The 24837-nt window shown below is 38.8% G+C and overlaps 1 protein-coding gene across 2 annotated transcripts in view; it reads left to right on the forward strand.

The window, feature by feature from the left end:
- TBL1X (transducin beta like 1 X-linked) overlaps nt 1-24837 on the forward strand; it is a 193107-nt gene that overhangs the window by 134367 nt on the left and 33903 nt on the right. For both annotated transcript variants that reach the window (XM_034073769.1, XM_031051035.2), the window contains exons 4-6: nt 4083-4190; nt 21366-21511; nt 24189-24438. In XM_034073769.1, coding sequence (XP_033929660.1) covers nt 4133-4190; nt 21366-21511; nt 24189-24438 — 454 coding nt within the window. In that variant the 5' untranslated portion in view covers nt 4083-4132. The remainder of the gene's footprint in view (nt 1-4082; nt 4191-21365; nt 21512-24188; nt 24439-24837) is intronic.

A 24837-nucleotide genomic window follows, 5' to 3' on the forward strand; every position in this document is an offset into this window, starting at 1 on the left:
GGAAAGATTGACTGCTAACTCCCAGTCCCTGTGGATGGCAATGCTGCTTCAAGTGGCAAATGTGAATGCTTTTCCTGAAACAGCCTTGGCTGTCCCCTGCCCTAGGTTTAGCTTGGAGGGCAGGGCATGGCACTGGGACACCCTGTGAACATCATTTAGAAAAGAGGCAGAAGATTTGTGTCTTTAGAGGCTATTTCAAAGTTGAAGAAGTTATTTTCCCTTGATTCTTCAGCCAGATCTCATCTATGGAAACAATGCTACAATATAACAGACAAAGGAAAGCAATCCTTGAATCAGGTGATAGGATGTAAATAAATTATTAGTTGACCTGGCTAGCACTGTGCTGAACTTTAGCTATATGCAATGCTGCCTTCTCCAAAGCACTTGCATGCCCCATTAGCAAGATTCCTAATGTACCAGGAAGGTTTAATTTGAGAACAGTGGTATGTCAGCACACAGAGCCAAATCAGGTATGGTGGTGTACTCCAGGAAATAGCTGCTCTGGTTGCCCAGAGCTCAGGGAAGTGTGCTGCAGAGTTGGCTTTGCTGGAGCTGCTCAACTCCAGCTGAACCACTTAGTTCAGCAGAAGCCCAGCAGCCCTAGGTGCACAATGGGATTGTAGCTGAGCTAATAACCTAGCTTTCTACTTCTGTATGGCAAGCATTTCTGCAAACCTGTCCTAAGCAGAACTAAGAGTTTGGTATTTATTTGAAATAAACATTAAATTTCTTTTTACATGAACTTGACAACCCATCCGTGAATAAGGTTTGAATTTTTGGGATCTGTTATACTTTGGGATATCTTAATGGACTCAGCTCACGTGTTTGGACATTCTCAAATACCTTCAGGATCACAACCCAAATTCTTAAGGTGAGATTGAAGTAAAGAGAACTTTCCATTATGTGTAATTGGGTGCAGGAGAAGTGTTTCAAGTAAAGAAAGTTCAGGCAGATGTTTGAATGCTTTTTGTAAATCTTCTTGACATTGTGAAGAATTAAGATGATATTGCTGATTTAAATATTAAATGTCTCCAAAGGCATATCAGTATTTTTTATAAGCTGTAATATATTTTTTTAAAAAACTGTTAACCTGGGTAATACCAGTCTCCAGTAACCAAAGTCTGTGGAGTCTCCTACGTTGGAGATATTCACAGCCTGCCTGGACAAGTTCCTGTGTGATGTACTCTAGGTTACCCTGCTCTTGCAGGGGGGTTGGACTAGATGATCTTTCGAGGTCCCTTCCAACCCTTGGGATTTTGTGATTCTGTGAAATAAATCTATCACAGTGATAACTGCAGGTTTTTGCAATTTTCTACATAAGTTTGTATTTCTACAATACAAATAACTATATTGACAGGGAGGCTTGTTGGTTGTGTCTTATGAGTCAGACTTGGACATACACAAAAGATGAGTACATTCCTCTCCTCCTCACTATGTCTTCTGTAGCCTCTTTTATTTGTGGTGTTTATCCATGGAAAGAAGGAAATCAAAATGAGTGCTAATGAAATTGCGTATGGTCTTTCATTGCTCAGCCAAATTTCTAATGAATAGATTTCTCTGGGTCAGTGCCAAGATCTGTGTATCACTTTGGATGGGTAAAAGCTTTACGGTTGTGTATCTTAATGCTGCACAGGCGTCTGTGGAAAAAAGAAGCATTAAATGTATGAGTGACGATCATCTGGCTATTTGTGGCTTTGTAACAATGTGTGTAAAGATATGATCAGACACATATGTCAGAGTAATTCCTGCTGACTGATTTCAGGGAAAATGCATTTTAGATCCAACTACTCGGTGTGCTCAGGATTCTGATACGAAGGTGTAGCTGCTGTGGAGGTTTTTCTGAGGCTATCAGACTATTTATTTTGCAGTCAGGCTGATTTTCTCTGGTCTTAATTCATGTAAGAAAAATCATCTTTAGAAAAACAAACCAAACCCAGCACCTCTCCTTTCCCTTCCCTTTCCCAAAGCAACTGTCTGTATGTGGGAAATACCATGTTAATGTCTTAAATTAGTAGGATGCATCCAGAAACAACATTTGTTAGTTTCTTGATTGATTTTTTTCATAAAGTTCAGTTTACCACAAAGTACGTCATTGCTGAAACTGAACTTTTGTAAGAGGTTTCATCTTTACCAACTTTCCTACCGCCAAGTTCTGAAACTGCTATTTTAAAAATGCTTTAAAAAATGTTATGTCGGGGTTTTTTTAAACCCACAGCTATCAAAGTTTCTTGATTTATTGTTATCATGGCTACAGCAGCAATACAGATGTATTTTGAGTACTCAGGGATGAAAATGGCCTTAACTGTTGCCATGAATGTCTGTGTTGTTCTTCATTGTATGGTGATAGATTATGCAAAAAGGAGCACAAGGATTTTTTAATTATTCAGAAGCAAGTCTGTTTATCCAGAAGAAATATGTATAAAGTTCTACTGAAAGTACTGCTTTCCCTGCCTGCAGTCGCTAACCTTGGAAACTAAAGCCCTCCCAGCTACCAGTGCTTCCAGTCTCCTGATCCATAGCAGAGAAATTTGAGCCCATTTTACAGGTTGAGGTGAAAAGAGACTGACTGGCTTCCCAGGGCGATACGTGGCATGTGTGGCAGGACTGGGTGCTGGGTATAGCTAATGTTGCCCTCAGCCAGAATCTTAGCAGAAAATGATAATCCTTTCCAAAGTAGATGGTTTTTTTCTCACCGAGATTGCACAATTTTCAGTAATTTGTTTCTTCCCGGTCTTTGTGAAGTACAAACTGTTATAATAAAGACTAGAATACTTGACGAAGATGTCTCCCAAATTAGCAATCGATGGTTTCTTATGGAAAACCAGCATCCCTGCCATTGGTGAAATATAGCAGCCCAGGAGAATAAAAGGCTTACCAGGGTTTGAAAGACCTCCATTTACATAAATATGCAGAGACATCTGTTACAGTCATGAGTGACCTGCTGGTTTAAATCATCAGCAGGGGAAACTTGTAGTTGTTCAGCATTGCCTGCAGTAGCAGGTGCTACTTTAGGCAACAGGAATTACTGAAGAGGTTTTCGATGAACAAAGACCTTTCTGCTTGCCAAGAGGAGACATACGGGAAATTGAAACAAACGGCACACGCCTACGGTCTTTCATTTGTCATATGCAAGGGGAGCTCAGTGTGTGCTTCCGCGTCCAGATCTTTACATGATTAGTTACAGCTATGGTGTGGCTGACAAAGTTGCAAAGTTTATGTCTGAGAAGTACTTACGGCTTTTAAAACCTAACTACTTAAGTCAGATTCCCAAACAGAAATGAATCATCAAGATTTAATGGAAAATGTTCAAAACAAATTTATCGTCTAAAACCAATGTTTTTATTATCAGTGTATGGTCCCAAAATAGTAATGTAAAACTGTCATCCTAAAGGTTACGAATCCTGAAGTGAATAATTGAAGTTTAATTCTTGCTCACCATTAATCAGCAGAGACATCGTAACTTTATATAATGCCAGGATATTTGTATTCCTTGTTGGCACAAAGTATATGACATTCTTTCTCTTTTTCCCTCTTCTCCATCCCACCTCATAAACTTTCTAATCTCATCTTAAATTTAGATTTGTTTCTATTTTAGGGGGAATTTTTAAGTTCACTGCATAGCAGGATTTAGTAAGGAAATAATCCGTCTGTTCAGTGGATGAACTCTGGACGAAAAATTAGATTACAAATTTGGGGCTGCAAAAAAGTTATAATTCAGCTTGTTATACATGATTGTAATTGCCAGCAGTTCTGAATAGAAAATGCTTACACAGTAAAAAGGAGTGTCCTAAGAACCTGTAGTAAAGCCACAGAAGTAAAAGAGTTAACATTTGCAAAGGCTTCCAAGATTGAAAATGCTGCCTCTGACTCTCACATATATGTTAAATACTGCTCTTTAATTAATGTACCCTAAAAGGAAGAGTACAGCTTGAGTACTTGACTCACAATATTTAACTTGTATCTCACACTAGGATAGAGCAGCTCTAATAACTACATGAGATCTTTAAATAATTTAACAAATACCAAATTTCATAGTAAATCAAGATAAAACAAACCCTGTTCTTTTCTTTCCCTTTGAACAGAGCGTGGATCATACTTCTCGTAAACCTCATCATATTGAGGTTGGGCTAAGATGAGCATAACCAGTGACGAAGTGAATTTCTTGGTGTATCGCTATCTCCAGGAATCGGGTAAATTTCTTGTCTCTCCTCACAACTTCAGGTCATAGAAGAAATGGGAAAATTGAGTTTTTGCATGGTGTTACCTTAGCAATGTTGTGTTATTTCACACTGATAGACTAAATATTTCTTGTGCAAACTTATGTTTCTTTGAAATCATGCTCTTGAACATAATAAAGGTGCAGTAATACACAGGTACAAAGTAAATATTGCAGTTAAGCAAAACAAGAAAATAAATAACATTATGTTAGCAAATGTTTTTTGTAGAATTCCATCATCTCAGCCAAAGTAATTTTTGGCAGCACAGGCACAATGTGCATGGATTTTGTATCTTTTTTTCTAAGCTGCTTGAAACAGTTCTCTCAGATATTTATGAAGTAAAGAGGGATTGTCTAAACTTGTTTTATGTTGTCTGTAAAGGGAAATTTGGGTGCAGGCATCTGATTTTTAGAATTTCATCATGGTAATTATGTATGTAAACAAGAGCTGCAGTGTGAGTGTGGCTCTGTCTTAGTATCACTTCCAGGTCTAGCTGTTTTCATATCAGAAAATAATGTTTTTTGTAGGGCTTTTCCTTTTAGAATGAAAGCTTCATCTTTTCTTAAAAAAATAAAAAGGGCAACTGAAATGTAAATTTAGGGTCTCTTTTGTTTTCATAGTCTTGATTCCATTCTTTGACTGCAAGAAGTTCTCTTCACTAGTAGAAAATCTTCTGTTAGTGCAGAGATGATAGGGGAAATGGGATACACTGACAAAGGATTTGTAGCCAAGATCTCAGTTTACTTGGGATTGACCCTATGTTCTGGGCTGGTAAAAGTAGAATTGACTTAAAAATATTTTATGTTTCTTACGCTGAAACAAACAAACAAAATCTGTGAGAAATACATGTCTTCCTGTCAGAAGACTTGAAGCCAGTTTTAGTATAAGCCTTCCAGACATGAGAGGCGTCTTGGACAGGACACCGAAATCCCAGCAGGTAGAAGATACTGAGTTAACCTGCTTTTGTTGGTCTTTGTAACTAGCAATCATTAGATACATTATTTTGATTTGTTTCTTCTACTTCCAAGACAATTTCAATCCCAGGAACCCAAATCCCTATTTAAAGACTCATCACTGAAACTGAGAAGATTTAAAATACTTTTTCAGGATTAAAACAGTTCTTTCAGAGTTCACTTATGGCCTGTGGAAGTAGCTGTTTTCTTGCATTGTATTGTTCTCTTTAATAATAGAGCTTATAAGAAAATATTTGAGTTGTGGCATACAATTAGATGAAAGAAAGGCAGGAACTAAAGAAACTATAATTTCATCCAAAGTTTATTTTTAAAAATAAGCTATTGGGTACCACATTGGAAGGGGCTTTTAAGCATTAAAGCACGGTGCACTGATGGTCATAATGGAAGGCTAAAGAATCCTGAAATTTTGGTTATGTGTTATATTTTTACTGTAGGAGATTCTTCACAGCAGGCAATTAATACAGTCACTTTTCCTGATGTGAAAAAGAAAATCAGCCACTTTTATTCCTCTTGATACATCATTAGATGGGTTAGTGTTATGTAGTGATTCACGATGGAGGCTTTGCAAAGTCAGTCAAGAATGGTGGTATCGGCCAAAAGTCAGGAAAAAGTTCTTCTAGGTAACCCGTCTCCCAAAAGCAAACAATCACTTCTACCATTTTACGGAGTGGTAAAAAGTACAAATTTTTATATTAAATGTAAGTTGTACTGCTCTTACCTTCTTCACTAAAGGGACAAATATTTTTCTTATATAATACACACATACTAAAAGCATTTACAAAAGCATTATATCTCCTCTGTTCTATTGTATTTTACCCATATGAGAGTAGAAGTTGAGGTTAAATATTTGAAGAAATACTCAAATATGCTTGAAATGGAGCATATTGAAATCTAGATGTTAGGTATTGATTTAGTAGGTATACTTGACAGTTTGCTGGTAACTCCATTAAGCAAGTAAGAGCTATAACCAATGATGAATACACTAATATGTTTTAAAAGCTTCTTAAATTTAGTTTGACTCTTCTTTCATATTGTCATTGTTTTTTTCCGATAATTTTTATATCTCTATTTTCAGATAAAGTAGGGTAATAAGACAGAAATTGTTATACAGCATCTTGCCTTTCCACCTGCTAGTATAAATGCCAAAAGATGTGACAGCAGATGAAAGATGTTTAATCAATAGCTTCAGAAATAATTCATGGCAATTTTAGAGGGCTAATGTTAAAGACAGTTTAAATTCAAACCCCTGCAGTTTGCCAAAACAAGGTTAATATATTAATTATTTACTAACATTAGCTGTACCCAAAGCTTCTAAGAATTGTATCAAATGCAGCCATAAAGCTTGCCAAGAGGACCATACAAAGGTTCTTTCTTTTTTTTTTTTTTTCCTTCAGGTATCTGTCCTTTAATCTTATCCTATAAAACTTCAAGGCTTTCCCATAAAATGTAGGCGAGTAGCAAGAGGAAGAGAGAAACAACAAAAGGAAATACATATGGTGGAAAAACTATATAAAAAGCAAACTGTCCCTATCATATTTCAAGGATTTTGTGGCTGCAAAGCACAGAAGCACTTGAGATTATTTGAAACATTATAGGAAAGGTACTGATGGGTGCTTTACACTTCATTATGAAAATGCTGGCAGGTCATTCTAGTAGGAGTTCAGCTCTTCTAAATTTGAAGTTAGAAGTGAAATTCAATAATTATGTTTCCTCCTTAATTCTCTGTCAGTCTAGAAAGCTTTCACAGGGGTATTAATGGAGGTGAACTGTCTAAACCATTATTGTTGCTTTTTAACAAATCTTGGCATACCAAGGGGAGTTCCAGTGAACTGGAAAAAGTAAATGTTGTGCCAGATTTTTAAAGGTTAAACAAGATGATCCAGGTAACTGTAGGTCAAGCAAAATCATTGGAAGGTTGAAACTAGATACTTCCAACAAAAAGTGGAGAGATGACATCATGCCTAATGCCAGCCAGCAAGATTTTATGGATAATAGATCATGTCAAACAAACTTGAGACTGCTTTTTCCAAGATCACAGATGAAGTTGAAGAGATAGCTGTGATGACAATAATTACATTTAAACTACTTTATGACATTTACTTAGTCTTGTTGACACTATGTTTAAAAGCAAAATTAAATGACACTATGTAAAATCAGTGTAACCCAGAGTTACCAAATGGATTTAAAAAGGGCTAAGAGAAGCACCTTGAAAAGCGATTAGAGTCGGGGAATATTCATCTCAAAGGTTGCTTCTAGTGGGAACTTGGAGGAATCTGTTCTTGGCATAATAGTGTTCAATATCTTTATCAGTTACCTGGAAGGAAATATAAAATGATTCTAGAGTACATTTGCAGATGGAATTAAATTGTAAGTTGTGGCACTTGAGTTATACCGACTGATCATGTGGTTTAACAGAAGAAAGTACAGCCAGGGAGACTGCTTTGAGTTGCCTGCTGCTGGGAAATCAAGCTGGATAAGGTGAGTGGTCCAGAGGCAAATGCAGTCAAATCATCCAGTAAAAGACAGGACTTGTAGAAGTTAAGGCTCTAATTGCTTAGCTGTGTTAAAATAAGCAGCTAAATAGTTGCCTCTTCACATAGGTGACTGTCTCGGGGCTTATTTTTTCCCAGAAAAAAGAGCAGTCAGGCATAATTTCCATTTAGGTTTCATGGATTGATGGCATAGGAATGCCACCACTAAGGTGGCTAGGTGTTGTCACTTCCTCTGTAGGACCATGAATGTCCCCCTTTTTGAGGTATAAAGAAATTGAGTCTTTTAATTTCCCTTTAAGGTTGTTACGTCCTATCCAAAAGTCGACTCCTGCAATATTTAGTTTGTATCTTTTTGAATATGAGCTTTTTGGTACACAGTTTTAAACGTCCCAATTACTAAAAGTGTTGGGTACTTACAGGCATTGTTTATCTCAGGAGTCAACTTCTAAGTGTCAGGTTCTATTTATTTGGAGGTATCTTGATTCAAAGACTGCTTTTAAGTGAAAATGTTGGCCTCAGTAGAGATAAGAGCACACAAAGTACTCCTATGGTGGACGTAGTTTTACCAACAAATCAGGTGCAGTGACAAAAGTGAAAGAATCCATACCAAGGAAGCCACAGTTCTGGCATCCAGATTATGTTGACTCAGCTTCGCATCTCTTCAAACTCCTGAAAAGCACACTTTTGCTAGCACCATCTTCACTGCTGACATAGTCATGCTATTAGTTTTCTTCAGAATGAAGAGCTGTGTTTCAAAAAAAAAACCCCACAGAATTCAGCATATAGAGTTTTCCCATGTTTTGTCTGTTCAAAAGAGAAAAATAATTGTCTTTGGAATGAAGGTCAGAGGAGTACAATGCAATGGGAGTAATAAGGATTCCAAGAAAAATTGAAAAGAGGTTGGTGGCAAAACCAAAGGAAATCAAGTGTCTCACATATATTTTAATCTAAAATGTATTGCCATCTGTTGTGACAAATCCTGTCGTACGTCCAAATATCACAATAGATTACCTTCCGTAGCCAGGCCAACATGTCAATTAGGTTATTAATGCTTTTTTAAATTTGGTAGTTTTGATGTGTTGATCGACTTAATTGTGTTCATTTTCTAGCTATGCATGTTGCAGGATAGAATCCTTATCTGAAAATCAGCTCCCAGATGTCTATGGCTTATGCACTCTGTAATAGGGCTTTTATTGTAGTGGATGTCTGGCAGTGACTTGTTAGAGTTAAGGTTGTGTAACAGTTTCCATTTTCTGCTTGTACTTTTACTGTTCAGTTTGAATTTTTCCACGTTTTATGACATACAGTTGATAAACTGCTCCTGCGTGTACAATCTGTACCATGTCCAAGACAATAAAATCACTAGCTAGATGATTTTGCTAAAAAGATGTCAATAATGACATTTTTAGCTGCTGACTTGGGACAATTTACCATTATACTTTAGAATTGTATGTTGTTTTCTTCCCAACCGTAAAAATTAAGGCAGCTAATAACGTCATTTTCCTCCTGTAGATGCAGAATGGTGGCAGCACGTTAGTCTGTTTGGTTCATGGTGACAGATTTTCCTTATTTTCCTAAAAGATAAGATTTTCTCTCTGTTTTTAAGCCATAGGCTCAAGGGCACATAGAGTATGAAGCATTTATGTGAACCCAGCACTATTATCCTCTGTGGAGTTATAGAATTGTAGAATAGTTAGGGTTGAAAAGGACCTTAAAATCATCTAGTTCCAACCCCCCTGCCATGGGCAGGGTTTAGCATGTGCAATTAGGCATAGGTCTTTCCTCTTAACCACATCCAGGGCTTCTTATTCTCATTCTGCCTTTGGAAATTACAAGATCCAAAATACAGTTATTCTGATATTCTGAAGCTTCTGGGATTTCATGATTGTGATGTTGTCCAACTAGATACTAGTAGTAGGAACACTACTAATTTACAGTTTCTTGAAAAGGAAGCAACAAAATTTGAAGGAAAATTGCCTTCTTTATGTCTCATTTTCTTTTTTAACAAAGGAGTTTTATACAAAATGTAAATATGGCCAAGTCCTCAGGCAGTAGGGAATAACTAAAGATCAGTAGGGAATCACTAAAGATCAGTATTCTGTTCCTTTGAATTTGTGCCTTATACAACAGTCTTTACTTACATAAGCCTATGTAATTCTTCTATGAAGACTATACTTTTTCTACATGTGAGGTATGTTTAGAGTATTTTGAACAAATGTGTAAGGCACAGAGTTCCTGAGTCACAGGTGACAGAAATGCATGTTGAAAATAATTTAGATTAAGCATAGCATAGAATATTGGCATATATAGGTCAGCTAAATTTGCTTCAAAGCTGCTTCCTTTGTGTAGGAAGGCTGCTGCTGGGTAGAAGGGGAATGTACACTGCATGGGTTTTGCTTAAATTATTAAAATCTATACCTTGAAGAATGATTCATTAGAAGAATGAATCATCAACAAAGGTACTTGTCCAGTGTGACAGTAAAAACCATAGTGTGCACTGATGGGAGAGTCAGTCAATTTTCATTTTGCCTTTCTTAGGCTTTTTTCCAATTTGGCTTATTAGAGTCATAAGAGAGTTTAGGCTGGATAGTATCTCAGGAGAGGGCAGAATCAGAGAATAGTTCAGGTTAACAGGGACTTTTGGAGATCACGTAGTGCAGCCCTGGGGCTGACAATAGATCGCTCAGGGCTGTGTCCAGTCAGATTTTGAGTATCTCCCAAGGATGGAGAGTCCACACCCTCCCTGGGTAGCCTGTTCCAATACTCAATCACCCTCACAATATAAGTTTCATTGGAATTTCATGTGTGTTTCAATCTGTGCTCATTGTTTCTTGTCCTGTCACTGGGCATTACTGAGAAGAGCCTAGCTCTTTATTTTTTGCACCCGCCTCAGATATTTATGTACATGGATGAGGTCCACTGTGAGCCTTTGCCTCTCCAGGCTGAACAATCCCAACTCTCTCAGCCTCTTCTTCTATGCCGGATGCTCCAATCTTTTGGCCATCTTAGTGACCTTTTCACTGAGACTCCCTCCAGTATGCTACTGTCTCTCCTACACTGGGAGGCCCAGAACTGAATGTAGTACTCCAGGCTTGTCTCACCAGGGTTGAGTAGAGGGCAAGGATTCCCTTCATCGACCTGCTGCAACACCTCACAGCACAGCTCAAGATGTTGTTGGCTTTCCTTGCTGCAAGGGCATATTGCTGGCTCACATTCAGCTAATCTCCTGCTTAGCACTGGAGAGCCTCAAAGATCTTTTGAAGAACCTATACATAAAGGTGCTGTTAAACAAGATAGTCACTGGAATGCTTTTGAAGCTCTATACATAGTCATGCTTAAATGGTAAGGATGGAGACCTCTTGTTTGCTGAAAGGAAAAAATATGTCCTTGAAATGACATCCTGCCAGTCAGAGATAAAGCACACATTTTAGTGTTGTTTCAGTAACAATCTATGGTTTTGTGTCTACATAAATCTTATCACTGGCTCTTGGTACTCATGTATTCTACCTGCAGTATAGAGTAACTGTAGTTCAGAGACCAGACTCAGCTGCACTGATGTAAAGATGCTTGTGTGTTTGCTTAGCTTCATTTTGCACAGGTGTTTGGTGCTAGTGTAACTGGGTGTTGAACAGGTATTCCTTAGTAAATAAAACAATACGTTTTAAAGGAAATGTGTAGAAACTGGGTGTTTACACCTGGCTTTAAAGTTGTGCCTTAATTTTCCTGTTTGAAAGCAAAGTTAATACTATGTCCAGTATCTACCTCAAAAGCAGATGCTAAAAGGTTATAATGCTAATCTGTATTGAAATCCTGTAAGGAAAGAATATTACAGGAGTGCTGGGACAATATTTGGCATTCTTTTTTTCTTTATTTCAAAGTACTGTTTATGAATTTATAGGTGAATATGCATCTCTGAATGCACTACAAATGAGATTGCTAACTTGATTATTCAGGAACTGTTGTTAATTGGTGTTAAGACAGAAGGCAGGGATTCTTGCATCTTTCCAGCTGTATAATGGTGAGGCTTTTGAGCAATAGAGACTCCACTTTTAATTCTCATGGTTTAACACAGATCTGATTTGTGAGCATGCAGCCCTATTTGTGTTATTTAGGGCCAGCCTACTCAATTAAAATAAAATTACTTGAGCTTTATTCCAGATCTATGATATACTGGAAGTTCTGTATAAAACCAATATTTGTGACCTTTCATTATATATTTGAGATAGATAAAGCCATGATGTTGTTCTAGGAGGGAAATATGTGTTAAAGTGATTCTTTGATAAAAGCGCTTGAGAAATTTGACAAAACAACATTTTGTTTTAAATCAAAGTGTCTCCTAAAAGTCACCACAGAATGAACATTCTTATCTAATGAGAAACCATCTGTAGCTATATATATTGTATATAATGTAACCTCATATATATAACCACCAGCATAATATGTATGTAGCAAAAATAGTGCACTATCAAAAGGATATATAGGGATTTTAATAAACTGCTGCTTTTTTTTTAATCCCTCCCCAATTTTCTGTATTTCTTGTAAATGAGGGAGGAAGTGACTGTATGATTCCAGAAACAGGGGCACTGACTCTGAATTTGAAATTATACTCCATAGTTGGAGGATGGATGACTGCTGAAAAGACAAATCCATTTCTCAAAGAACGTATTATTATGCATAGTTTCTGTCTCCACTAGTAATCATTTATTCTCCTGACAATTACTAAGTACACTTCAAGAAAATCAGGGTCAGCGTTAGACAACAATAAGCTTTATCAGGCTGCAGTTCTGAAAACAGGGTGGAGCAGAGTGAAGGGGGAGGTAGGGAATTTATCAAAGCTATAGATCTTGGGAAGGAGGAAGCTGGTCAGTTAAAGGTAAATACTTTCCCCAGCTTCCTTTAAAGGTAAGCAAGTTGGTTTCTAAGCTGACAGCACCTATGTGAGTTGAAACCACATTGTGCACTTTTTTCGTAGAGCAGTCAATATGCGCTACCAGTATTTGATGGTGGGCTTCCCCAAATACAAATTCCACAGTGTAGGGGAAAACATATTTGTACAGCTAAAGAAGTTATTTGGATTTTTCATATTTTGTTCTGCCTATGTTTTCAAAAGAATCTCATAAGCTGTACGAGAGCCATTTTTGTGTGTGTATATATGGACAGAAGTAGAGTTTCGTGACTAGATACCTACTTTGTATGCATATGTATAAATGATAATTTCAGATATGTCATGGTGTAGTTCAAGATTTCCTTCTGAAAACTTATTTCTCTGTGTATTTCACCCCTGTTGCATAACAGCAGCAATATAAATGCTGTGTAAGAAAAACAGTGCTTGATGCAGCATTTTATAAGTTCCTGTGAAAGAAAAACATACACTGCATGCCTTGTTCCTTTGCCATTTGCAAACCCTTCGTATTTCATTCTAGGTCTCTTTCCACAGTTTTCTGAACTTGGCTATTTTATTTTTCTTTTGGCCTGAAAGTTACCCTGCAGTGTAACTGAGCAAACACAGTGATTTTTAAGTTACACAAACATAAACAATTACACCTTTGCAAATTTATTCCATAGCATGGATTTTGGTTCTGACCACTTCATGTCCTGGTTCTTAAAGCTTGCAGTATTATAGAGGTGTTAAGAAAATAGGATGTTGGGCTGAGGCAAATGCCTATATGTGAAGATGGCCTTTCTAGTAAAACCAGTGAAGTGGCAGACGTTTGGCAATTTCCTGGTTTTCCTTATGATTCTCCAGGCCCAGTAAAAGAAGCTGTATCTTGCAGCTTTGCGAGTTTTGCTAATAACCTGCACACTGGGGACTTCCTGCTTGTACAGCTAAGGCAGTTACAAATCACCCCTCCTCACACCTAACAAGCGTTAGTGGCATTAGGACTCTGTAGTTGCCGTCAGAAGAAACAATCCTGGTGCTGGAGTTCCTGAATACCCGCTGAGTGTCAGCTGTGGTGTCCTCCTTGCTACCACTTGTAGGTATAGGTTACAACTGATAGATGAACATAGTTTATGGAAACAAATTGTGAAGATTGTATGACTGCAGAAGTCTCTGCTATAAATGCGATCCTGAAAACAGTGCACGTCTCGTTGGATGTTTGCTTGCCCAGACAGGGCTAAAAGATAACAGCATTCCATTAATTTAGAAGGAAACTATTTTTTTTTCTTGCCGTGGCCTTTGTAAGTTATTTTAAACCCAGCCCGTAGTTGCATTAAATTGTTAGATTCTGTGTTGATATTTATTCACTCTCATTTACACAGAGTAAGTGAAAAGGGGGATTCTTTCAGACCTTGTTTTCAAAAGATTTCTTTAAGTTCCTCTTTCCATTGCTCATGTTCTGTTTCCTCTCTGTCTCTTATTTCTTTTTGTTAATTTGTGGCCCTCAGAAAGGCTTCAACAGTGAGTGCCAAGTACTGTTCATCAAAAGATCATTTCCAACTTGTATTAATCTTTTCCAACATATTTTCTTGAATTAAAAAAAAAAAACACACCACAAAGATGCTGCCAGATACATTCTTTGGCACATAATAAAATAATTTTGGGTAGCAGACATGTATTCTGAATTCTTGGCAGAATATGAACAGGTCACATACCACAAAAAAAAAGGGTGTAGCATTAATATGAGTGAATAATCGCTTCTACAAAACTTGGGCTAACCAGGCACACTGTGATTTTAGCAACTGACACAGGCTAACCCAGAGACTGTGAAAGAGCCTCTAATACAGGACACATTTCTCAGGGTTCTGGAAATAATTTTAATCGTTCAGCAATCCTAATCTTGAAAAAAATGTACAAGCCCTATTGTTCAGCTGATTTTTCTAAAAATATACTTCAACTGCAGTTCTCTATTTTAAATTGCTAATGTGTGTCCTTGTTAAGCCCTTTATGTAATTGCGAAGGTAAATCTTCAAAAATAAGCAGACACTGCCAAAACCAGAGAGGCACTCTAGGATGTATTACCAGGAAAGAAAAAGCTCAGCTAGGAGACAAATCTCAGTCGGCTGTGAATAATAAGCAAGATGTGGTGTAGGATTTTTGCCCACCATTTCTTTAACTGTTTGTGGAATTATTTAAGTGGCTCAAGGCACCAGACTCTTATTAACTGCAACCAAACGTATTTCAGAGTAACTGATGTTCTTTTTATGAAGCCTCTGCATGTGTATACTAGGGTTTTATGGCCATATTTTTGTGGATGCATAATGGCATTTAGACAGAAATCTAAGGAGAAGCAGTATAGGGATCCATGGTACATTCTCAGTTCTCATTCAGTGCATCACATAGAAGGGGAAATGCTAGACTCTAAAATGGCAGCTGCAGTCAAGTACAGTGAAGAGCATCATTGTATTCTCTTGAGCAAGGGCAAGAAATTATGTCATTTACCTCAGGAATTAGATTACCATGTGTTAGGCCCAGGATTAAGAAAATACAGTTGCTCTAAATTAAACTGTTAGCTTCTGGTTTTGCAGCCAGAAATTGCACTCAGTTATGACCTTAGTGATATGTGGCCCTCACTTCTCTACACTGATAAATCTAGACTTACAAAAGTCTTCATTTAGTGTTAACTATGCTGTTTGTACATCATTAGTATTTAGAGGAAATGATTTTGCTAATGGTCATATTTCACTCTTAGTGGAAATTTCTTAAACTGCAGTGATGGGGCTTTAATTCATTTCAGGCCACCACATTACACCACTGTTCCGTTCTTGCCGTCCTTTCTTCGATGGCACTCCCAAGACCCAGACGTCAAACTTGGGAACATGTTTTTCCACTGGTTGCATCTGGTTTCTTTGATAAACAGTCGTGCTGGCAGCTTTGGAGTTACTCAGGCTTGGTAATGTGGTAAAGCAGCTGATGGGACCACATGAGGACATCTTTTCCTCCTGCATGTGATTTTCTTTTGACTCATGATGCTGAGGAATGCTTCTACTTGATAGTTCTCCCAGTAGTTTTGCCCATATACCCATTTATGGTCATAAAGATGACTCCCCTTTACCCCCTCACAACCATGCTTTTTTCCTTGCAGCCTGTACAGCTGTAGTCAGCTCTTACATGCCTTCCACTCATGCATGAGTTTTACATCGGTCAAAGTCTCAGCAGCAGTGCCAGGTACAAGACTACTTTAAGAAAGCAGACCCTCAGAAAACTTGACATTGCCACTGGATCCCATTATAGCAGTTGCAGGTTGGTTCTACTGAGACAGTACTTTTAATCATTTCTAAAACCTTGCTCATATACTAATCCAGTACCTGCCGAATAGTTAGAGAAGAGTGTGTTACTTCAGAGATGAGGATTGGAAGACCTGGTAATGGGAATTTCCAAAAAGAAAGACAACACAATGTCAGAGATATCAATGAAATAAGAAGTGTTGATTATTTCCACCAGGAAATGGTTAACTTTTTACAGAACAGGGATGGGTTGTCAGATAGTTTATGCCTCCTCCTTCATCTCATTTAATGATTTCCAGAAACTGAACGTAAGATCCCTAGATTTCAAAACTTCATTCTGGACTGCTTGAGTTAAAGAAACAGAAAACTGTATCAAAGGACATGACACAATCCTTCATGTGAAATCTCACTGGTTTCCAGGATAGAGAGCCACACTGGGCATTAGCTATACAAAGATTTGTAGGAACGGTTGTTACTTGCAGTCGGTGTTGGGATAGAGGTTCTTCATCATAAAGATATGCCAGAGATGTGTGTGAAAAGCAATATGATGTTCATAATTCTTTATTCTCTGTTTCATTCTATGGTAGCAAATGTTTCAGTTAAGACTCTTACAGTATGCATAATTAGACTGAGTAATTTGCAAATACCTTAGATACATCTGTTTTTTTAAAAAAACTATTTGAACAGTATGCTAGTTAGATTTATCAGCCAAAGGTAAGTCCAGCTAGTTCACAAACAGAAAACATTCACAGTATTCAACAAATCACTTAACTGTTGCTGATCAGGGCATCCCCAAGGTAACTCTGAGTAAGCAGGCAGGGCTGTGAAACACTTCAGAAGTCATTACTTCTACAGACCCCTCTTTGTCATTCTGCTCACCTGTACAAACGCAGCAGTAGGTGCTGTAGCTGTTACAATTTCAGATTGCAATTTAAGCAAGACGGCTTTTTACAGTGCTAAAGGGATCGGAAAATGAAAGGCGCACTTAGTGAATGTCAGTTAGCTGGATCTGTGATTGCCAGATGAACTAGCACAGGGAATACTCAGCAGCACCCCAGTTGTGTGCCTAAAAGGAAGAATCCTTCACTCCCAGAAGACGTGAGACACATCTCTGGAGAAGACACAAGGTATTCCCCAGGCTGCTTGGCTGCCAAGCGCCCTTTTCTCTGCCTATATTCGACAGGCATTTCTGCTCTGAGCCAAGTATATTACAAACAATTAAAACCACATAGCCTGCAGATCAAACAGGCACACAAAGAACAGCATTATATTAATTAAATAAAACCTAGTCATTTTATGATCAATGACAAATCTTGTTTTAAAGGGAGGCCATTTTTAACTGAAAAAGGAGCAGCCAAAGGGAAGAAAATCTCAATCATCTCCATTTTGCAGTTACAGCAAAGTCTATCAGTGAAATTTTGCAAAACACAGCCCTATGTATGCATTTTTTGGCACTGCCTAGGGCAAGAATTCCTAAGTGACTGTGTGTGTACCACTGAGAGTATATATACAGACATCTCAGTGTGGGAGAAGATACAGCACAAAACCAGGACCTGTTACCACTGTCAGTGGTATATTATCTACAGAAAAGTACCTCTCAATGCAGAATTTCACTGAGTTTTCAAGTCAAAAGCACTTGTGTAACAATTTTGGGGTTTGGGATGGTGTCATTTAAGTGGGTAGTTTTTTATGTTCATTATTTCTTGTATGTGTTTATGCTCAGTAAAATCTTTCAAGAACAACTATTCCACAGTTGATAAGTCACCTCCTTTTAAGGTGATCAGACCAAGATCTTAACTGTTCATTTGGGTTTTATTTTTCTTGTATGACAATTATACGTAGTTTGATGGTTTATGTTTCCCCATCTTTTTTGAAGTAGGAAAAACCTGGAAGCCGTTTTCTCAAGTCTGCTGAGAGATGCTATTTAGGGCATGTCATGGCATGTCACGGCAAAAGTGCCTGTCTGATTTACTGGTACAAAACCGGTTCAGTGTGGCTATGCTCTCTCCCTTTAGTCCCTTTGTGTTCATGTCTTTAACCGTAAAAGCTCCTAGTCTCATTGCATGTATCCTCCAAGGGTTTGGTCCATTAAGATTTCGTTTATTGGTGCTATTTGAACAGAAATTACTGTTTTATAGAGAGATTATTACAGTCACCAAAATGACAGAATTTATTAGAAATAATGCATATGGACACAGATTTGAAACTTCCATTCATTTCATTTCTACTACAGCATTTGGAGTTCAGATCTATTGTAATTTTGTGTCATTCCTAACCCACCCTTTTGTCAGATCCCCACTTGCAGAGCACCTTCTGTCTCTGTTCTCTTTCCCCAACTGCTTTGACAGCCTGCACAGTGTCACTGAGGGAAGGGAAATGCTTGTGTCTTGTCTTCATGTTCCCCAATGTGGTTTCATGAACTTCGAAGGAGGGCCAAGTTAACATTTGTAACAAGCTAACATTTAAAAAAAACTTGCCTTTGTTTAATAGAAATCACCTTTCTGTAAGACTCACCTACAGATCTGCAACATTGCTATATAATTCAGTGTATTCACATACAGGGCCTTGAAAAGAACTGATGACATCTGGTAACTATAAAAACAAAGCTCAAATGATTCTTCAGTGTTATCAGAAACCTGACGAGGGTACAGCTTCATTCAGGATTTTGTTAACTGTGTGTGTTGCTTTTACAACCAATGTACTTTCATGACCCTTATATAAATGCTATGGAAGCACAAGAAATCAGGGGGTAATTAGCTGTCGGTTGGTGGGCTGGTTGACTTGTTTCTGTTCTGTTTGTTTTTCTTTTAATTACAATTGGGAGGATTTTTCCCAGAGGGGTGAGGAAGACAGTGTCCAGCAGCACCCACTTAAGCAGTTTTGCTTTATTGATTTTCAGTGTTTGGATCTTACCAGATAAGATTTTAGGAAATTTTGGCACAACTGCTGGAGATGTGTGGGTGAGATTGCTCCTCAGTGACACTGTAGCTAGGAGATTGGTGTTTCCTCATCTAACAGGTGCTTTGGTAATAGTTTCTTAGCGACAACAGAAACAGTGAAATAACAAGATTCATTGCAATAACACAGCTAGTTTTTTTGCTGAGGAGTTCCTTCTCTCATATGCAGTAAGGTGAGATGTGTTGATCTTTGGGGATGTGGCAACTGCTGGGCAAAGAGGATACCCAGCAGACAGATGCCTCAGTCATCTGTCTGCTGGCAAAGATGGGGGCTTGATATATGCCAGCAGCCAGCTGAAAAGTGCAAGATACCAAGTGCAGTAATGATAGGTACAAAGCCATAGTTAAAATTTAAGTCTATTATAGATCCACAGTAATAATTTTCTACTTTTCTATCGATGTTTGTTGGTTGCCATTTTTATGCCATCCATCTCTCCACTAAATCGAAGACGTATTTCTATTTCCTGATCTGCCAAGTCACAAACTAGCTCCTGGCTTTGTTAGCAGTCAAACTTTTGGACAACAGCTTAATTTTCCCTTTCTCTGTTCTTAAGAAGATTTGCGGAGTTATCTGTCATGTGTTTTCGAATCAATTCCTTTTCAAGAAGATGCTGTTGTTGTCATTCATTAATTTAAATACATGTAAATTTAAATTAGGTGAGATCTGATTTTCTAATTCTCGTTAGTTACATGCCATGTATTTATATATACACAGAGATTTCAGTGTTTGGTGACCAAGCCCTAAATCACCCTGACACAGGCTGTGTATGCTCAGTGCTTGATTTGTTCATCATTGTGGTGCCCAGTAATGTGCTTAGATGTCCTACAGAACTAATAACAAGGGAAAAATACTGCCTTGCAGATCTCACAGTCTATTTTGGATGCAGCAGGAGGTCCAGCAGCTCATAAACTAGACCAGGACATAAAGAGCAATACAGGATAAGAAATGGACCAGGGATTAGATGAATGATACTGCAGTTTTTTCAGGTGTTTTTTTCCTGTGCTTTATTTTTATGCCTCGTAAACCCATGTAATTCTGCTCACAGGTGGAGCTGCCACTTTCTAAAAGTGTCCCCCAAAACTGGAGGAGTGTGAGGAAGTTAGGGTCAGGAAGGGAGAGAATAGAGGCAGTTACCAGGAAAAGGAGAAAAACAGTGGCAAAATAAAATGGGGAGAGAGGGGGAGGGGGAGAGACTTAAAGAGAAATACAGACATTGGTTTCAAATGTGGGAAACATTCTGTTTCTCATCTTGCTTTTGCTATCTATGTATGATGATAATTGATCTAGCTGCAAAAAGGATCTTGAAAACAATCTGAGTGAGAGAGAGAAAGCATTAGTGTGGAGTGAGCCCAGAATCCCAGCCTCCAGCCCACACACAATTGGACATTGCAGTGATATGGGGGAAATCCCTTAACGGACAAAACTATAAATGAAACTCCTGTTGACAAGGGGAAGAGGCGCAGCTATATTTAACGGAAGTATTTTCATTTGAGAGCTGCTTTCTTTTTCTCTTTTTTTTTCTTTCTTGTCTAGTCGGTGGAGACTGCAAAGGCTCTTCCTGTTTGAGACAGTGCATGGGTGGTTTCCCCAAGGCTTTTAATGTTAGATTAATGCTCTGGAGGCAGTGTGGTGATAAATGGGTTCCTACAGTTATATCTACATCCTGTTTCCCCTCCCCCCTCCCGCATCTGCCCCTGCATACGTACAGTTGCTCTGCAGTGCTCGCCTTCATACCCAGCAACAGTTTTGAGCAGCCTCAGACATCATTTAAGGCACCTCTCTTCAAAATTGTCCATTATTTTTCAGTGCTGTCACCTTCATTGCCCCTTACGTCTCAGACAATGACAAAAATGAAACAGGGAGGAGAAAGACTGCTGGTTAAAGGCCAGGCCTCCACACTGCCTTGTCATCTGCTGCTTGGCAGAGCTCAGTTAATTACTTTTGCTATTAATGTTCGCTTTCAAAAACTAGGTTTGCAGGAGTGGCCTTTCTGTTGTTTCACATTTTAATGGCAATGCTCTGCACGTCATGTTGTACTCAGCAGTAAATGAGCAGAGCGTTTGAAATCTCTTCCCTGGTATAAGGGAATGGCTCCCCTGTGTCAGCTGCATCCATGCCTTGATTTTATACAACTTGTGTGCTGGTAAGGGTTTAAGTATTTAGCTTCATCAAACACCAACGCTGAAATACACTGAGGGAAATGAGGATTTAAGGCACTGTTTTTTAGCTGGACTGGCCCTTGTGGCAGTCCCTGTTATTTTCTGTGTTTGGTTTTGTTTTCAGGTAGTGCAGTTCCCTAGTTATTTTTCTCTGCATGCATTTCCACTTCTATACAGCTTCCCCTATATGTGCGGCGTTGCAGGGGAGGGGGATGGGTGGTGGCAGGGTGGTCAGGATGGCTCTGGTTAACCTCCCTGACTCCGTGCAGCCAGCCCGTGTCCTTCTGCTTACGCGGCAGCGTCTCTCAGATCTCAAAGCAGGATTATTTTTAGACTGTGGAGGTGTATCTGGCTGGTGCATTTAGATTTCGTGTCATGGCTTCCTTTTCCTGCTCTCAGGTTTCTCCCACTCGGCCTTCACCTTCGGTATTGAGAGCCACATCAGCCAGTCCAACATCAACGGAACACTAGTGCCACCTGCCGCACTCATCTCCATCCTCCAGAAGGGGCTCCAGTATGTGGAGGCTGAGATCAGCATCAACGAAGTAAGTACCACCACCACCACTGACCCACACCCTGGTGCTTGCAAAGCACTGTGGCCCAACAGCCCAGAGACACAAGCCACAGCTCCATGGTTTCTCTTCATCTGGTTCAGTTTTGTTCCTTATACTTTGCCCTAGCAGAGAGCTGAAAAGCTCTGAGATAGATCCATATTTCACTTCTTAGCTGTGGCATTGAGAGCTTCTTTGGTTAAATAGATATTAATGGTGCTTCCACTACCCCAGTCAAAAATCCAGAGTGCACAGATTCTTGCCGCAAACAGGAAAATGCATCTGTATTTACAGTCTTGCGTTTTCAAGGTCACAGCAGAATTTGTCAGGAAAAGCCTGCAGTGTAGGTTAAAACTTCACTCCCTGACACCTGCTAGCAGGCAGCATGGCTTTGCAAGCCGTGAGAAGCCTGATCAAAAAATCCGCAGAGGTCACCGGAGATACTCTCTCTGATTTAAGTGACTGTGACTCAGATCATATAAGAACAGGCATCATCCTCTCATGTACATGGCAAAACGGTTGTATGTAAATTCTGACCCTACCTGGGCACTGGTTGTCTGTGGGGATAGTATGAGCAGCCACAGAGTGTCTCTGAATTCTTTGAACTGCCAGTGGAAACAAAGAAGTGGTGTAGGAAAAGCCAGCATTTTTGCCCTGCCATTCTAAAAGGCATGATGCTTCAAGAGGGAGTGGAGCATGACAGATAAGCAAGTGCTACATTACAAAATATTTACTGTAGATAGTCCTAATTGACAGAAATCTGAAATAAATATTCATACATTAAAAAGCAATTGCTTTTTCCTCTATAGCTGAATGTAGCATGCTAACAGCATGGGTGAGAACAAAGGAATGTAAAGTAGAGAAAAGGTTGCGTTGTTTGCAATGTGTTTGGAAACTCATTTGTTTTTATCACTAACATTCTGTGTTGTTTTCGTTTTATGACTTGATACCGTGTTTTAGAGTTATGTATGTGTTATTTTTTAATTGGGGCAATGACATTTGACATTCATGCCAAGCTGCACTTTGATGCAGTTGTAATAACAAAACAGCATAAGGAATCTTTCCCAGTTTGCTGCTACTTAACATTTTGCCCTATGCCTGAAACTGAAGCTACACAGTTAAGAAACTTCCAGCCATAACAGCACCTATCTTCAGGTCGTATGACAGCTATAGGTTTCTGCTCCTGTGTATCTAGCTTCAGAATTAGCCTTAGTTGAGAGAATAACCTGAAAACATGTATGTTGTCGCTATTAAGATTTCTGTTGCTCTCATGGTTTGAATCTGGCCAAGTACATGCTGTTAATTACATTAGAGCAAAGCAATGGCATTTTTTCTGCATCTGAACGCCACTAAGGGCTATGTATATTCTTCTATATGTGTATTAAAAGTAGCGAGTAATCAGTGAGACTGTAAACTAACATGCATGAAATTTAAGTATTGTTTATGACCTTTTGAAGGGCAGTCAAGGAAATAGCCCAGTGAGCAGTTTTACAGTTAAAAATGTAAGACACCAAAATCCATTGGCAAATATATTTTCCATTGTGTAGCAGGGATTTGAGCCAAGTTACAAATGTCAGCAGAGACATTTACATAAAAAATGTGGAGGAGAAAGAGAGCTTATGTTTTTCTTCTGTAATGACTCCTTCCTCCTTTTTCTTCCCTATGAGGAAACAAATACATGTTATCTTAATATTGTAATTGTAAGGGGTAATTCAATGACTCATCCAACAGAAGTATACCAGCTAGCCAAGCAGTTATTTTTCTTCATTACTTATTGTCACCTATTAAAAATTATATTGTTTCCCAGCTACTTAATTTGTCCATATCCTAATCTTAAGTGCTATTCCTCAAACACAAATCTTTCACTGCTGAGTATTGGTTATTTCAAAGAATTAAAAGGAGTTTGCAGAAGATAAGTAAAATGGTACTTTACAAGGCTACTAAAACATTTTCCCTCTATTTAAGATAATAGGAAAGTGAAGCAAAGCTAAGTAGATCTAGCAGTTGTTGACCTGTCTCTATTAAGTCTTATAAAACAGCCCTTAAAGGTTAACTCAGTTGGTTGTTAAACCTGAAGCCTACTTTACAGAAATCAAAATGAAAGCCATAATTCACTATTGTGAATAAAACTAGTGGAATAAAAGAAAAACTATGGTAAAGTAGTCCTGTACAGTCAGCTACAAGTGGTAGTGCTGGGCTGATGAGCACTGTTTAAGAAACCACTTTTTGTGCATACTTCTTGTTTTGGCTGAGCTTCATTCTTCATCAGCTGCTTCCATTCCTATGCCCTTGCAAGTACAGGAAGACAGTTCAGCCAAAGTCTGTTTGCCTTTGTCGTGGATTTAGCCATGACTCTTTTTTTCCAAATACAAATCAAAGAGAAACTTTCTGTCATCAGTCAGACTTTTTTTTTTCCCCCACAGCATGAAGTTCTTTATAAAATTCCAATAAATAACTTATTCACCAAAGAGATTTCTAAGTGGAACATGAGCACCACCATCACAGATCAGTAAGAGAGAGACAGTCCATAGTAATGTGGCACTACTAGTTAAGTCAAAATGTGGTATCTTCACACAACCTAATTTTGTTTCTCTGTATCACTGCCTCTTTGCTGACCGCAGTGGTGAAGATCTTAAACTTGGAGTTCCTCTTCTGCTTGTTCTCCCTGCAGGATGGTACAGTATTTGACGGCAGGCCAATAGAATCCCTATCTCTGATAGACGCAGTGATGCCTGATGTTGTTCAGACCCGGCAGCAAGCATTCAGAGAGAAACTAGCTCAGCAACAAGCCAGTGCAGCGGCAGCAGCAGCAGCAACGGCAGCAACAGCGGGAGCAACGACGACTGCTGTTTCCCAGCAGAACACACCAAAGAACGGAGAAGCCACTGTGAATGGAGAGGAGAATGGGGCACATGCAATAAGTAAGCAAACCCATGTGGCTGCTTGTCATTACTGGGCACTCTGAGTTTCAGTTATGTTCTTATCTTGTACTTGCTGTTGGCAAGGCCATAGAACTAAGGGGAATCATTTCAGGCAGGTGGGGTATTTCTGTGGCTGCTGAGTAAAAATCATGTTTCACATCACAGTGCTATTTTGAACAACATTGCCAAGCGCAGGACAGGCAGTTGTATGTGCCAAGGACCATTCCCAGCAGACAGCTTGGAAGCAGACAACCTGTCTTGAAGGTACAGAGGAAGGAGTTCCCCACCTTTTTTATTTAATATCACATATTTAGTTATAGAGTCCACTGCAGGTGTCTAACTGAAGGTCCTGCCTTCCTGAGATTTCCTTAGTCTGTGGGAACAGTCAGTTCTCAAGAG

Source organism: Melopsittacus undulatus, chromosome 2 (assembly GCF_012275295.1).
Source record: "Melopsittacus undulatus isolate bMelUnd1 chromosome 2, bMelUnd1.mat.Z, whole genome shotgun sequence".
NCBI lineage: Eukaryota > Metazoa > Chordata > Aves > Psittaciformes > Psittaculidae > Melopsittacus > Melopsittacus undulatus.